General features: G+C 43.8%; 1 protein-coding gene across 1 annotated transcript in view; it reads left to right on the plus strand.

Annotated features, from left to right (window-relative positions):
• The window catches only part of LOC120919088 (junction plakoglobin), a 103,550-nt gene that overhangs the window by 68,882 nt on the left and 17,893 nt on the right, over positions 1-16,775 (plus strand). Inside the window, exons 3-7 of the mRNA XM_040331087.1 lie at positions 449-708; positions 1,351-1,589; positions 2,945-3,146; positions 6,367-6,511; positions 11,746-11,849. Of these exons, the coding sequence (XP_040187021.1) occupies positions 449-708; positions 1,351-1,589; positions 2,945-3,146; positions 6,367-6,511; positions 11,746-11,849 (950 nt within the window). The remainder of the gene's footprint in view (positions 1-448; positions 709-1,350; positions 1,590-2,944; positions 3,147-6,366; positions 6,512-11,745; positions 11,850-16,775) is intronic.

The raw sequence follows: 16,775 nt of genomic DNA on the forward strand, positions 1-16,775 counted from the left end.
TAAATGGGCTGTGTATTTGCCAAGTGTATCTTGTTAGCCATTCTCTTTGTTGTCACTGTTAATTAACTCCCTGGTTCTCTTGGATGTAACAGTCTGGAATAGTTAGCCAGTTAGACTTCGTAAATTGAATGGCGAGATCAGCTCAGAGAGGCGGTAGAGTGTTGGCACAGAGGCGATGTTCTTCGATGGAAAATGTTTATTAAAGCTCTACTCCAGTAACGTATTGGCATGCATAAGGGCTGGAAGGTGTTTTTCTCCACCCTGGAGACTTTGGTGGATCTTCTGAGCTGTCACAGGCCCCAGGTGAGCTCAGGGCGCATTGAGAAAAGGGGAAAGGCACATGATGGCCCTCTTTACAATTCACTTTCCTATGTATTCAAGTTGTGTAGCATGTTACTTGCATAGTTTCTTAGTTCTGCATTGTAACTTTTTTTTTTTTTTCCTGCAGGAGAGATGGAGTCGCAGATGGCCATGACACGTGCCCAGCGTGTGCGTGCTGCCATGTACCCAGAGACTGTGGAAGACCACCACTCTGCCTATCTACTTTCCACACAGATTGATGGGCAGCAGACCAACGTACAGAAGCTGGCTGAGCCCTCACAGATGCTGAAATCGGCTATTGTCCATCTCATTAACTATCAGGATGATGCTGAATTGGCTACCCGCGCCATCCCTGAGCTGACCAAACTCCTGAATGATGAAGATCCGGTATGATTGTCTTGTAGCTGAATTGTACAATGCATTTGACAAGCTGTCCTATTTTATGTGGTAGCATGGATGCCATTAACTTTTTCTAGCACTGGCTCCTTTTTATAACACTACCTTTTTTAAGTAAATTTCAGTTTACTTTTAATTGACACTATTTTAGGTGGAATAGCCCACTGGAATGTGTTTTTTGGAGGCTCTGATGTCTAAGATTCTGGCCTAGACTTCTTAAATCCACACTAACTTAACCTTATTGATGATCAAGCCCTTATTGCTCAACTCTATCACTTTGTCAAGACAGCCAGGTGGAGTTAGGAGCTTGTTCCAAAGGTTTTCCCACTAGTTCCTCATACATCTGTGTGAACCTGGTTGGTGATTCCAAACACTGGCATCTATAAAAATCAAATTTGGCCGTTCTTGGAGCTTACAAAGGACTAAGCATTGTTCTATAGAAGCCTAACTAGGAAGTGCTTGAAGTTTACACAGAACCTCTCCTGGAAGCAAATGGGGCAGAAAAGATTTTGTAACTATATACAGCTGTTGAGGTTTGCTCTTCAGTAGGGTTCACGTTATTATTTTGGCCAAACCACTGAAATCTGGTCATTGCACACCAATTCTGATATGTATTTATATCTGTTTTTATAGGTGGTGGTGAACAAGGCCTCTATGATTGTCAATCAACTTTCCAAAAAAGAGGCTTCTCGCCGGGCCCTGATGCAGTCTCCACAGATTGTGGCCGCCGTAGTGCGCACCATGCAGAACACAAGCGATATGGAAACGGCCCGATGCACCACCAGCATTCTACACAACCTGTCCCACCACCGAGAGGGGCTCTTATCCATCTTCAAATCTGGAGGCATTCCTGCTCTTGTGCGCATGCTTAGGTATCATTGTCTGTTTTTTACCTTGCCTTACGATCAGTTTTTGAGACCTGAGTGGTCAGTAACCTTCTGATGAAACTCCAAGTAATATTAAAGCTGATCAGCTGGCAGATATAAGCAACAGAAATTAATGCAGCTCTGTATTTATTAAAACATTATTTTTATAAATAAGTATTGATGGCACATCATTTTGGCTTGGTATTGGCCTCTTGCACCCCCTGTACAGTAGAGCCCAGACTTGGGGAGCTAAATGCAGTACAATGAGTCGGTTGTGAAGCAGTGCATGCAGTATGCTGGTAGGAGAAGCGTGACAGAAGGGCTCAATACTTTGCTGCTTCTCTTTTCACTGTCCAGTCACAGGCTGGAGGAGGAACATTACATTTTGAAAGGGCATGGAACTTCTCCATGGGGAAAATTGGGACTCCCGTCCTATGTGTATCTCAGAAATGGAATGGATGAAAGTCCATTGGCAGGAGTTGGGGCTTTTCCACTTAAGGGACTTGCACACTAATCAATTGATGTGCCTTGTAATCTAGAAGGGAGTTGTCAAGACTACTCCAGGTGGGTCCACACCTCAGGACTTAACATTCAGCACACAAAGGGTGCTAGCCAAGCTTGCAACTGATCCAATGTAAAGAGAGAGCTGGACGACTGCACTCCACAGATCCTCCTTATGCCATTTTATTAGAAGCAAATCCATAGAATCAGCCAAAACTAATGGGGGGGGGGGGGGGAGCAATGGTTGACCATGTTTCGCTCAGGGCTTACTCATAACCAGGTTATGAGCAAGTCCTGAGCACAGTGTGAAATTTGTCAACCTAAATAAAGCTGGTTGAAGAAGGATCTATGGAGTGCAGCTATCCAGGTCTCTTTCTATACATTAAAGTGGCATGTTGACGTGTCAATCTGTAATTAAAAAATACTGGTGATCTGTGGTAAGTGAAGTGCACATGGCATTGGTTAGTACATCGGGTGTCAAGACAGATGTGCTACCTAGCCCAAATCATTGGATGGAGTCTTGACTTCAATCCTAATGCACTTCTTTGGGTCTAATTGGGACAGAAGACCTGGCTTGCAATTGTGTTCCAACATCAGAACCTGACCTCACAAATGGTCTTTTGGCTGAATAATGGGTACAATTTCTCTATGGTTTTGGAATGGGGTCTGATGGCTGGTTATTAAACTTTTTTGGCTACATACTTTTTATCTTTGCTATGGACATCTGAAGCACCTTTTTATGTACTTGTGCATTACAGTATGTACCCTCATATTTTTATAATAGTCCTAAAAGACAGCTTGATGGAAAGTATTTGGGTGTTCACATGTCCTCACATCTGTGCCATTCTCTCATCTTCTAGCTCCCCGGTGGAGTCAGTGCTCTTCTACGCCATAACCACTCTGCACAACTTGCTGCTATACCAGGAAGGTGCCAAAATGGCTGTCCGCTTGGCTGACGGACTGCAGAAAATGGTTCCACTGCTCAACAAGAACAACCCCAAATTCTTGGCTATCACAACAGACTGCCTGCAGCTTTTGGCATACGGAAACCAGGAGAGCAAGGTAAGACACAAGTCGCCAAAGCCTTGCATATTATGTTGGTACAAACAAAGTGTCCCTGCGTCCAGGTATCGACTAGGTTTAAAGTTTCAGATTCTATGTAGAGACTGACAACATTTCAACGCTTCTTGGTACTGTATACCTGAACCTGAATGTGTTTAAACTTAGTCAGAAGCAGTAAAGTCATCAAATTTCTGTAACCCATAACCAACCTAAAATCACCTGCTGAAGTCACTATAATTGATGCTTTTGGCTATTGTGGGTTACTGCTCTAGGCATGTTTCCTTTAGCTCACCCTATTGAGATGGCCGGATTACTTCCTTTTTTCAAGCGTTTGCCTTATAGGAGCCTGACGGATTGATTCGGCATAAATAAGCCGATCTGGCATGGTGGTCAAGGTCACAGACCTTCACTAAAGTGTAACCTACAGTGCAGTCTGATAGCTGTAAGCAGTTTTTCTGGTTTAATCATTGTTCACATGGAAGTGTGGTGGTTCTATAGAGGTTGATATTGGAAAATCTGTACAAGACATTAGATTGTAATAAAACTGGAGTATAGATGGTACACACTCAAGCCTTGTTTTATTAAATATGTTCTAAAAAAATGTCATCTTAAATACCTACGTCTGATCAGATGCAGGCACTGTATGTCCAACACTGATCTGCCCCCTTTGATTTTTCAATCAAGGGATATCGGGCAGGAGACCACCCAAGAAATGTCTGAAATTTGCTTAATGTGTGGCCGGCTCAAGGCTGATAATGATAAACTACCCTCTTTTTATAGAAGGTTGAGAGAATAAGGTTGGGTGCGCCTTCTTTTTTTTTTTTTTTTTGTAAATTTTTTATTTTATCCAAGGTTAAAAAAAAAAAAAAAAAAAAAAAAAGAAAAACAAAAAAAAAAACAGCAAAATTAACCTCCATAAAAAGTTACATTCTCTTATTTTTTATTTTTTTAAGTCTTCAAACACTTTATACATTGTGTTTTTTTTTTTTTTTTTCGTGTGTGTGTGTGTGTGTGTGTGTGTGTATATGTATATATGTGTGTATATATATATATATATATATATATATATATATATATATATATATATATATATATATATATATATATACCCACAACTTTACTTCTAAGTCTATAAGTTTTATTTTTTTTAAGTGTATTCTTTTTCTGGAGGTTAATTTTGCTGTTTTTCCTTTTATTTGTTTGCTGTTCAATATTTGACATTTCCTATATGCATTGCAAACAACCTCAAGTGATCTTCCATATGTCAGGGATTGTAGAGTCCCTAGTTAATATTTTAGAGAGTCTACTGTTCTTTGTCAGGCTTACACTGACAGAAGAGCCGTAAACCAGAATAATTATGTTTCCATTCACTTTACAAGCTGTGCATACATTTAGAGGCTAGCTACAAATGTTACCTTCTGCTAAAACCATTGTTAAAAAAATGAACGGAACATAATGGACCTCATTCAATCCCAAATTACATGAAAAAACCTACAAGGCTGTTGGTTGCAGACCATGGGGTCTTATTCAGTTCTAGCTCAGATTTTTTTTTTTTTTTTGCATTCACGACAATAATAAATCCATGAATAATATATTTTAATAAAGGTGCAAAAAATGCACACCTGATGTTCTAAGTTTGTATTTTTTTTTTTTTTTTTTAAACCTTGGATAAAATAAAAATTTACAAAAAAAAAAGGCGCACCCGACCTTATTCTCTCAACCTTCTATAAAGAGGGTAGTTTATCATTATCAGCCTTGAGCCGGCCATACATTAAGAAAATTTCAGACAATTCTAGGGTGGTCTCTTGCCCGATATCCCTTGATTGAAAAATCGAAGGGGGCAGATCATTGTTGGACATACATTGCCTGCATCTGATCAGACGTAGGTATTTAAGATGACATTTTTTAGAACATATTTAATAAAACAAGGCTTGAGTGTGTACCATCTATACTCCTGTTTTATTACAGCGGACAGTTACGCTTTTAGTTTTCTGTGCAATAAACATAAGCTTCCAAAATTCTAAATTGTATTGAAAAACCTTTTAAATTTTATTAGGCTTCCTATGCAGCAGACATGTGGTTTAGACAGCAGGTCAATAAACAGATACAAATGCCCAATGTATCTTTAAAAACAACCAAGGACAAATCTAAAGTCAGGAAATCTATCTATCTATATCTATCTTCAAGCTCATCTCGCATCAGTCCCCCAATGGCTCTAACACTGAGAACGGAGCGATCAAACCCTGCTGATTTTGCTCGGTTCTCACAGCTCTCAGAACAGAGAGCTGATGACTGTCATTCGCCACTGTCAGCTCTGGCTCTCAGTGGCTCGCTGAGCTGGGTGCCAGTCCAGGCATGTGGGTGGATCCCTACTTCATTGACATGATCTTGCCCAGGCTTGGACCGGCTCTCTGACTTTGGCCGACAGCAGGCTTTAGCTGAGAACCGGTCACGGTAGTAAAGAAAGGACTGTGTACTCCTATGATCCACCTGAGAAGTACAGCCAAGCAAGCATGGTCTCTACTTCTCCTTTTTAAGTAGGCTATGAATTGTGCAATTTTCTTTCCTTCCACAACAGGTGGAAGGAAAAAAATTGCCCGATTTCCCCACCAACACAGTGTTTGAAGGGGAAATTCTTCCCACAGCGCCATTGTGTTCTGCCAGTGGGGAGCCTTCCCTGCCGTCAGATCATAATGTTTAGTGTTGCCGGCTTATAGCCAGCGGCACTAATTGGGGGGAACCTGAGACTGGTTGTATACTAGTCGATTTAATGGATAGACTTGTGTATAGCCAGGGTTGCACATACATGGATCAAAATTCATCCAGCCCCTGCTGAACCAGCCAAATTTCGATCTATGCATGTTAAATCACTTTGGCATTGTCACCCTCTGCTCCCGCTGTAGCTGCTTGGACTACATCAATGCATTGGGACGTAAGGGAGTGAGCCACCCCAGTCCTCACCTCTGATTGCCCATCTCCATTCTGCATGTCGATGGAAAGCCATGCCAATCTCCTTCAAAAGTCAATGTGAGTGACCACAGCCAAAGGACTACTAGTACATGTAGCCCATCCCTTAGAGATGCGAAGGAACATTTTGAGGGGTGTTTTGTTTTAAATGTTTTCCTCAGGGGCCTGCATTTAAATGCACATGGATGGTGAAATGAAATGGTTGTTCTCGTGTCAAGTGCACTGGTATAACAAATAACTTGTGTTTCTTCAGCTGATTATTCTGGCCAATGGAGGCCCACAAGGTCTTGTGCAGATCATGAGGACCTACAACTATGAGAAGCTGCTGTGGACCACAAGCAGAGTCCTGAAGGTTCTATCTGTCTGCCCCAGCAACAAACCTGCCATCGTGGAAGCCGGTAAGCAAAGCCTAGAGTTTGTCCTTTTTTAGGGTGATAGTCCTCATACAATATCCTTCAAGAGGCTCTATGAAATGCCTCTCTCTAGGATGGCATTCTAGCATGGCCATAACTGAGACTTCTCACAGGTTTGCCTGTGCTTGACCAGATGGCAAGTTCCTGGCAAATGTTGTTCTTGACCCACTGCTGCAAAATTGGTCTGCTTGTCTGTGGAGGACCTTTCATGCACAGTGGAACTAATCTGAACATGGCATGAACAATATTGTTGGAGCATTGAAGCCACTTGCAGGGAGGCTTGGAGCTGTCCTGAACAGCAGGTTCTCCTGCTTGAACTAAAATTGATCCTTATTTCTAACCTTTTCCTTAAATTGGTAGTAAACCGTTGGAAAAAACAGCCTGCAAGACAATAGCATAACCTGTTGGTATGCATTGCATACTAGCACATTATGAAATGCCTTAGAACGAAGCCCCCGCAGCAGCGCCCGTTGAAGTGCTGTAAGCCCACATGCGTGCGGGAGCTCTGAAGTTCCGGCACGATCCGCCAGACCTTCAGCAGTTGCATATAAGGTGACATCTCCTAAACTGCAAGTTTAGGAGATATTGCTTTTTACCTACAGGTAAGCCTTTATATAGACCTACCTGTAGGTAAAATTGATCAAGCGGGGTATACAACTGCTTTTAAAGTAGAAGTTCAGCCTAACACTAAAATCTCTCTAAATCAAGGATCTTCAAACTACGGCCCTCTGGTTGTTCAGGAACTACAATTCCCATCATGCCTAGTCATGTCTGTGAATGTCAGGTTTACAATGCCTCATGGAATGTGTAGTTTCACAACAGCTGGAGAGCCGTAGTTTGAGGATCCCTGCTCTAAATCTACTGTCTGCCACATTCTAAGGCTAACCTATCTAACCCTGTAAATATAGACCTACCTTTTTCTAAAGCCGGTCCAGTCCTATGCTGAGCTGTTCTCTGTGGAGGCATGTGCAGGAGAGGCAGCCAACAACGGAGGCCCATATAGTCTATGGGTGACGTGACTGACGTCACTTCCTAGGCATTTCCAAGCCGTTTCCAGCTGTCTTTTCCAAAGAGCATTCGCCGCTGGAGACTGGACTGGATCGGAAACAGAAAATGTATGTTTAGCAAATATTAATTTATTTTTTTGCTTTTACAGGGTTAGATGGGTTAACATTGCAATGTGGCTGCAAGTAGATTTAGAGATTTTAGTGTTCGGCTGAACTTCTACTTCAAGGAATCCTGCACACTTTTGAGTGGAGTGTTCATTGTATTGTGCTGTTGATATGTAGTGCATTGCGGTTCTATTCCAATGGCTACCCAACAGATAGATATACTTGTTCAAAGCAAACACACTGCCTCCTAGCACACAGAACATGCATTAAAAATTCCCCCGTGTCCAGAAAGCTGTTTCCGCAAAAGAAGATAAATACAGTACTTGTCCCGCTAGTGAATGCTTCTCCGATGCAGAAATGTCATCCACTGACTTCTCCCCAGAAATGACACTATAGAGCCGTGGTTCTAAACTCCTGTCCTTGGGATCCACTAACAGGCCAGGTTTACAAGATAACTGAAATACATCACAGGTGATATAATTTGCTGCTTAGTGATTGCAGTATTTTAGTCTGCATCTCCTCAAGATAATACTTGAAATCTGGCCTGTTGGTGGGTCCGGAGGGCAGAAGTTGAGGATCTTTGTCCCCCCTACTCTCCTGGCTCCTCGTGCAGATCCAGATGTCCCTGCAGGACACGGTAGTGTTGTACTGGTCGGCAGGAGCAACCATGGAGGGGAATGGGAGATCAAAGTGTCTGTTTCTGATAAGACTTCAGCAGATGAGTTCTCTGCATCAGAGTAGCATTCAGCCGCAAGGGTAGCAGGAGAGGTTTGATCTTTGGTATGGACCACTTTAATGCACATTGAGAGCCCATTGATAATGCATATATAGGTTGCCTCTATAAAATGTGCACCAGCCTATTCACGAATGTAAAGGGGGCCTTGCATGTTACCAAGTGGGTTTCTAGGTGGAAACTAGAATTTGGCCAGAAAAGTACACAAACTCCTTGCAGATCACTACTCTGGTGGTATTTGAACCCACGACTGCAGTGCTGACTATAGTCGCTATATAGTCCAAGTACAAAACACATGAAGTACATTGGACGACTTCATAGAATAAAAATACACTCTTTTGATCAAAAAGGTCTTCTGAGAAATTACTAATTTTAGATCTTATTTCTTTCTGGTAAGCACATTACCTGTTGTGCAGCTTCCTAATTTATATATATATATTTTTTTTTGGGTTGGTAGTCCTTCAAGCCTGGTTAACTTTAACAACCTGCAAGGGGCGTGATATGTTGTCACTCAGCTGCAGTTTCAGGTGATAATTGTCCTGAAGTTTCGGAGTTCCAGCAGAGACGGAGATGAGTTTCTCCTAATCACGCTGGTATTGTGTCATCTTATTAACTCCCTCCTTAATCCCCCTCCACCTCCATTTCTTCTGATCTCCCCTCATAGATTTAGCAGCAGGTCCTTCTGTTGCGGCAGCTCTTTGTAATGCTCCGTGTCAGGGCTTGGAGGCAGAGGGCGTAAGAAAGCTGTTGTGTAATCTGTCGCATATGACTGCGTGCGGTGCTGGCTCACCAGGGACCCCGTGCCTTGTATTCATTGCATTTCCCCAAGAGCGCAGAACCATAGAGCACGGTGTAACGGGTTGGAAGTAATTACCCTTTTCACGCAATACATCTAGGCTAGTTAAGATCACCACTTTCTTTTGAGCCACCAGGGCATGATACGGCCAAATAGTCACACTTTTTTTTTTTTTTTTTTATACTGTCCATTGCTAAATGACATGATCTAGATTTTCCATGACTGCGAAATTCCTTGTACATTCAGCTATGTGATCTGAAATCTGAATGCTGTGTGAATCATTTTTGCTTTTTCCTGGAGTGTTTAATTTTTATTGGATCTGAGTGTCCAGGATCCTGGGGCGCCAAGCTCGGCCCCCTTCTCGGGGCGCCAAGCTCGGCCCCCTTCTCGGGGCGCCAAGCTCGGCCCCCTTCTCGGGGCGCCAAGCTCGGCCCCCTTCTCGGGGCGCCAAGCTCGGCCCCCTTCTCGGGGCGCCAAGCTCGGCCCCCTTCTCGGGGCGCCAAGCTCGGCCCCCTTCTCGGGGCGCCAAGCTCGGCCCCCTTCTCGGGGCGCCAAGCTCGGCCCCCTTCTCGGGGCGCCAAGCTCGGCCCCCTTCTCGGGGCGCCAAGCTCGGCCCCCTTCTCGGGGCGCCAAGCTCAGTCCGATCGCACTGCACTCCATCTGCTGTGCTGCGTCTGTGCACCAGCCCTTGCAGACCTTGTAGGCAATTTAAACTGCAATTAAAAGCATAGTAGTTTTTAGTAAATGATTGCTTGAAGCATTTTTTTTTTTTTTTTTTTTATTATATAGAAAGACCTTTTTCATTTATTTGCAATGAGCCTCTGAACTTCTTGCCAACTTTGACGACTTCAGGAAGCGTCCATTCCCTAGCACAGGCCCCTCACTCCTTGTACATCACAGACCTCCCCCTCCTTTTAGGGCTGTTTCACATGTATGGCCAAGGGGCAGTAAAAACAGATGGCTGAGCAGTGGGTTTAGTACTCTTCCCCCTCCGAGTTGCTCATCTGGATCCTAACATTACAGCATAAGGAGGGCTGTACACATGCAGCTTCTGCAATGCTTTGCGTCATGGCATTGTAAACTCGGGCTGCAGTTTGACAGGTGGAGCTGCCTGTCAAACTCTCCCATTCACAATCAGCAGGCCAATTCCAAGCCTGAAAAACATTTGGGTTTGGTTCACATCTGTGGATGGCTGCGGGAGAAGGAATTGCAGCGATTCCCACACCCACCCGCAGTGACACTGCGCTGGGCTACCAAATTATTTAAAATGATACCCCCACACATGTTAAAATGCAGTGCATTTGCAAGTGCAGGAACCACACTGAAAACGCATGGTCAAAATTTCGGGATTCCCATGCAGGATGCGTTTTGAAAAAAGGTGCATGCACCTTTTTTTCTGTGGAAAACGCAGGCACGGCAGCTCTTTGAAATGCCTTCCATGCCCAAGCAAGCACAGATGGATGTGAACCGAGTCTGTCTATGGGAAGATTTTGTTGCACTTTGTCTCGAACGCAAGGAAGCAAAATCTCTCCAGTGAGGGGAAACCCCTTCGTAAAGCTGGACTCTGGACTTTAACCCTTTTAATTTACATATACTCCAATAGCCATTAGGGATGTAAATCCACTTTTGTATGCACTAAATGCCTTTACAAACCCAGATATTACCTTTGGAAAAGTAGCCATGACATCAATATTGTGCTCTCTAGTTTCGTATGGGAGATGAGCTCCCAATCATGTGACCACTGTGACAGCCAATCCCAGTGCAATGGAAATAGAACTGCTTGCATGAGATGCCACCCCCCCATCCTGTCCGCTCAGCATGTAAACAGACTGGTGCAAGACACATGATCGGCTCCTGTTCTCCACCTGTAGTGAACTCTGACGCGTTTTGTCCTTTTTGGGGCTTAATCGTAAAATGCATCTGCAGAGAACAGGAGCTGAAGCCATATTTTACCCATTCCATTAACATTTCTGCAACATGGAGTCGGTGTCTTTGTACACAGTCAACATTTTGTTGTAGCCAATCCCAGTGGTTGTGCTGACAACTCCGTCGTCCTCTCATCCCACCAACACTTCCCCAATTCTGCTTTAGGACCCATTTAAAGGCCTGCGGCGGATGAGAAGTGGTAAAATGTGAAATCTGAATGCACAGCTCCAACTATTCAAACTTGTTAAAATTGGCCAAAGGGGAATTGCGCACAAATATTTCTGAATGCTTTGTAAACGTCCCACAATGGACCAAGCACTAGCCACCCTGCCTCAAGGGCTTCTGGGTAGAGTTTTGGAGATGAAAGTGAAAATCTCTGCTTTCTGGTGCCAATTACACCAGTATGTCTCAGTCCCCGAGGGAGGCTCCATGATGTCAGAGGTTAGAGTGATTTAGATCCATTGATGGTTATTTGATCCCGTAGTCCAGGCACACGTCATGTTGCTGCATGTTTGTTACGGCTGCCTCGAGCCATGTCACTGTTTCGTGTCCTAATTTTTTTTCTATTTTTTATCTGAGACGGCCTTCATATCTGCCCCACAGCGGCGTTTTCACAGCTGCCTTTAATTGGTTTCATCATCTTGTCTTCTAGGGGGAATGCAGGCTCTCGGGAAGCATCTGACTAGCTCCAGCCCCAGACTTGTACAGAACTGCCTATGGACTCTGAGGAACTTGTCTGATGTGGCCACCAAACAGGTAAGAGAAACCTGCTGAACATCTGTGTCTGCACAGCATTACCCAGCTGGGGACGCTGATGTTTCCACACATTGCCGACACGGAATAAAGTTATAAACTTGGGGATCCTACAAAAGATTGAGGGCCAGTTCACGCCACATGCATTCCAGTGCTTTTTTTTTTTTTTTTCCCCGAATGTAGGTTATATGGTTTTCAGAGGCATAGTTCACACCAGTGCTTGTAATTCCAGAAAAAAAGTAGAACATGCTGCATTTTTCCCTGCACTGGCCTGTAGAGCTGCATGATTAATCGTATTAAGATTGCGATCTCGATTCACAGCCCACTAACCACCCCCCCCCCCCCCCCGATCTCCAGGTTGGATTAGCGCAATTTTCAGGATCTCCCCCTCGGAACCAGCGTGGAACGCAAATGGCGGCGATACCGGAACTGACGTGAGCAGAGTGTGATGAGCTGCTGCTTTGTCAGATTTTCCAACATCGGCTCCTGCGCATTTGTGAGCGTGTTCACGTTGTCTTCCTATCGGTCTCCAAATTCATAGTGCGCCTGCACGGCCATTCATTAGCACGCTAATCCCCTGAATAAATTGAATCCATTTACACCACTCGCTGCTGCACTGCTTCTGTCAAGTACGAAATTCAAAACCATACATAAAAAGCACTTTAACACCTTTAATAACCTGACTATATTAAATACTTTACCACTGCGCCTGCACACCTGTCGCCTACAAAATTCAAAAGCACTGCACGGTACACCAAAATAAATAAAATGTATATTAACAAATTAAAAGCAAAAAAAAATTGACAGGCGCTGTATTTTATTTTAGTGTAGTGTGCAGTGGTTTTGATCAGTGCTTTTGAATTTCGTAGGTGACAGGCGTGCAGGCGCAGTGCAGCGGCGAGTGGTGTTAAAGTATTTAATATAGTCAGATTACTGGTGTTAATGTATTCAGGGGATTAGCGTGTTAAAGTGCTTTGTATGTATTTTGAATTTCGTAAGTGACGGTAGCAGTGCAGCGCTGAGTTGTAGATCTGTGGGTGGTGCATGGTGACTTAGGGAGGACCGAGAGAATCGTGATCTTTATTCGAAGCAAAAGAATCGCGATTCTCATTTTTCCCAGAATCGTGCAGCTCTACTGTCCTGTACTAGAACCCCACATGTCCTTTATTTAAGGTTAAGAAAAAGAAGGGAGAAAATGCACTGGACTGCATCAAAACCGTGTCAGAAACGCAGCCAGATGCTTGTCTGCATGCGCTTTTCTATGGTGTGAACTGGCCCTCACAGTGAAAATATCTGCGTAAGGTGGGGAAGCCCGTATGTATTGTGAACGATTTGGCTGACTACCAACTGTAACAACCAGGAAGAGCCGAGGAAATCTCGGTTACTAATCTGTATATAAAAATATTTTGCAGACCTAGCGGTCCAAAACCGAAAGCCATAATGAGCGGATTTCACTCTCATGCAATATTGGGTCCAGTGCGTTGTAGGTACACATCACAGGCATTGCTGATGATCCCTATGTAACATGGCAGTTAGTAAATTGCAGCAAAGATGCTGCTAGCAAGACTTTAGTACTCACACTCCTCAAAAGACTACTTTACATGGCGTGGAGGCAAGAGGGAGGTAAAAAGATGGTTGAGCCACATTCTTTTACCGCCGACCCAAAACCGGCTGAGGTATGCTTAACGTGCATGCTGAGTTGACAGGCCTGCCGACCGTGCCCTTTTGATGTGAATGGGACCACGCTACACCTGGGAGCCAAACTGTTGGCTTGCGGCACGGAATTTCATTGCAAAATCTTTACATGCAACATGGCATTGGTCCGATTTGTGGGGGATGCAGTTGCTCCAGGATCGCAAGTCAGCTTTGAGACTCTGGCTGAGAACGTTTGCTGAATGAATGAAATGAATGCATCCAACTTGGATCCTGAAGAAAAGCTAAAGTCAGGCAGGAAAATTACCAGTAGTCAAGTTTCCTCGAAGCAACCAACCAGATGTTAAGCAATCCTTTCCTTTTAGCAGTCTTTGCAGGCCAACTACTTAACTGCTCAGGTGCCTTTGTGTGTGTGTGTGTGTGTGTGTGTGTGTGTGTGTGTGTGTTTTTTTTTTTTAAGAGCATCTTTAGCACCCTGAAATTAAAGATGCTGAAGGCAGTCAAGATTTGCATACAGCATCTTTGATTTCAGGGTGCTAAAGATGCTCTTAAAAAGCATCCCCAGAGGGATTGCAGCACTGAATGGGGTGCTGAGGTTTGCTAGAGGGGTCTGAAGTGGCTAGGAAATCTACTGTTGCTGGTAGGGATCTATTGTTGCTGGTTACTGGAGGGTCTATTGATGGTGGCTGCTGGGAAATCTACTATATTGTTGCTGGCGGGGATCTGTTGGGGGTATTTTGTTGCAGCGAGGATCTCTTGTTACTAAGGGGGCATTTTTTATAGGGAGGGGAGAACTAGTTTGTTGCTTTTCTTATTAACAAAGTGCATACAAATTACTTGGCACCACTAAGTGATACTGGGTTCTGTAGTCTCTGAAAGGGGTGGTACGTAGGGATGGTGCTTAGAGATGGGTGGGGGACGGAGACGGTGTGACTCAGAAGGGAGGAGTACCTGCACCTATTTGCGGAAAAAATATGTATGCATTTAAAATAAAATATATAATTTAATTTAGTATCCGATTTGGCTGTTTGCTCAGCATTCAGCTTTCTTGATGCTTTGATTGCCTATTTCGGACTACAATGTCATTTTTTTTTTTTTTTTTTTTTCTTTGCTCTGCCTTATTAAATAAGCCTCTGTGAGTTCTCCATTTTCTTGCCTTAATGGGAATAAAAATGATTTACAAAGTCAAAAAAGGTAAGTGGATTTCAGAGAAGTGAGCTGATGTAAAGAGGGGAAAGGGTGATGGATTGGGGCTGTAATTCTTTCTTCTGTCCACTGTGCAAAGAAGTGAATCATTCGGATCACTCAGGTGGCTGACCTTGGGAGGTTGGTGTTTATTGGCTGCATGGAGAGAGTAGTCCAGCCTAGAATAACGCTTCCTAACATTTGGACAGAGGAGAAGCGTGTGTGTGTGTGTGTGTGTGTGTGTGTGTGTGTGTGTGTGTGTGTGTGTGTGTGTGTGTGTGTGTGTGTGTGTGTGTGGCTGCTGACTTTTAAGGGCCAGTTCACACCAGATGCAGTTCAGTAAATTTTCGGTGCAGAAAAAAAAACGGGACTGCTGTGAATTAGAGCCATTGGAAAATTAGTGCAGGGAAAAAAAAGGACAGGGAACTGAACCAACTGCGTCTAGTGTGAACTAGCACTAATATAAGGACACTTGCCTGTCCAGGGATTCTGCGATGTCGGCACACCGTCCCAATTCGTCAATTGGCTTTGGGTGGAGACGCCTGGCTTTGCAGCCAGTTCCCTACTGCGAATGCGCAAGTCACCCTGTGCTTTCTGAATGGTCCTGCTGTCCTCTGGGACGTGGGTGTCGAGGAGGGGCCAGAAATGTTGTAGATCACCGATGGTGATATTACCTGGCAGTGGGAGCGGGTACCTGTCAAAAAGGGCCAAGTATGGCACTGACGGGAGGGGGAGCTTTCCCTTGTGGGTGAAGCTCTGTTTCAAGAAAGGTGGGCATTAATTTCCAGCCGCAGCACAAATGCATTTTATGGTGCATGAGGTTGTGTGGTGAGAGCGCTCTAAGCTGTCACCAATGGCTCTCAGGCAAGGCTTCTTATAGGGAGCCAGTGGAATGGGGTACCAATCATGTGACCATTGTGAGGGTGCTAATTATGGGGTTAGTTGTAAAGGGGGGGGGGGGTTCAGTCATTTCTAATAGATGTTTTTTTAGGAGGCTTTGTTCTAAAGCTGGGCGTAGAGCTTATAGCCAATAACTGATCTCTTAAGACATCCAGATTTTTTTTGATCATTTGAAGCAAATCTTTTATACAAGGTATGTAGGCTACAATTGCTGGCCACCTCTGGAGAAAGCTAGTTGCCTGGCTGACTACATTTTAGCATTTTGATGCTTTCTGGGAGACGATCCAGAATCCTAATCTGTTTCATGCTTTACAGTGCTACATAGGAGCAGTTAGATTACAACCACTATAGAAGTTGGAGGACCCATAGAAGCAATGCACTCTTTTTTTAAGCAGTCATATCAACAGTTGAGAGAGACAACGATAGTACTGAGCCATGCCCCCTCTAGTGGCTAATCCTATAGATCTGTATAATTTGATGGCAACGCAAATATGGAATGCCAAACGTGTAACATGAGACAGACAGGGGATAGAAAGATGGAGATAAATATTCTATATATAATATAATAATATTATCTCTATCTCCTCTATTATCTCTATCTCCATCTAACATTTTAAGGACTCATTCACTCCACTCTGGTCTGTTGTGGTGGGATAACCCCTACACGCTTTACTGCTGATCTCAGTTCACCCCAATCGCATGTGTACATGGCCCACTACAACAGTATATAATACCTTGCTTCTGGGGGTACCATTGAACACATGTGACATTATTGCAGCAATTCAAAGTATGTATTTGCTATATTGTGTCTTTTTAAATATTGCTTTTTATATTGACACATTTCAAAATCGGAGTGTCCTAGATTCCTTCTGCTGTAGTCATTCTGTAAAGCCCTGCTCCACCCAGATCTCACTCCAATGACATGCTCAATAACTTTTATTATGAGCATAAAGCAAACATGGGTGTGTTGACTTGTGAGAGTGAGCACACACCTTACCTGTAATAATCCCTGATTGCCTGCAAAGGTTTGTGGTTTATGAGTGCCACACCTCGGCTTGTCCCATGTATTCCCAATTACAGCTCTAATCACTCCCTGGATAATGCGGAGGAGATGATATATTGGGCTGAGATCACACCTCTGTAATGGAAGGTCTGGAGCTAGAACGACACGGGCAATTTTTAATATTTTGT

This window comes from Rana temporaria, chromosome 12, assembly GCF_905171775.1.
Source record: "Rana temporaria chromosome 12, aRanTem1.1, whole genome shotgun sequence".
NCBI lineage: Eukaryota > Metazoa > Chordata > Amphibia > Anura > Ranidae > Rana > Rana temporaria.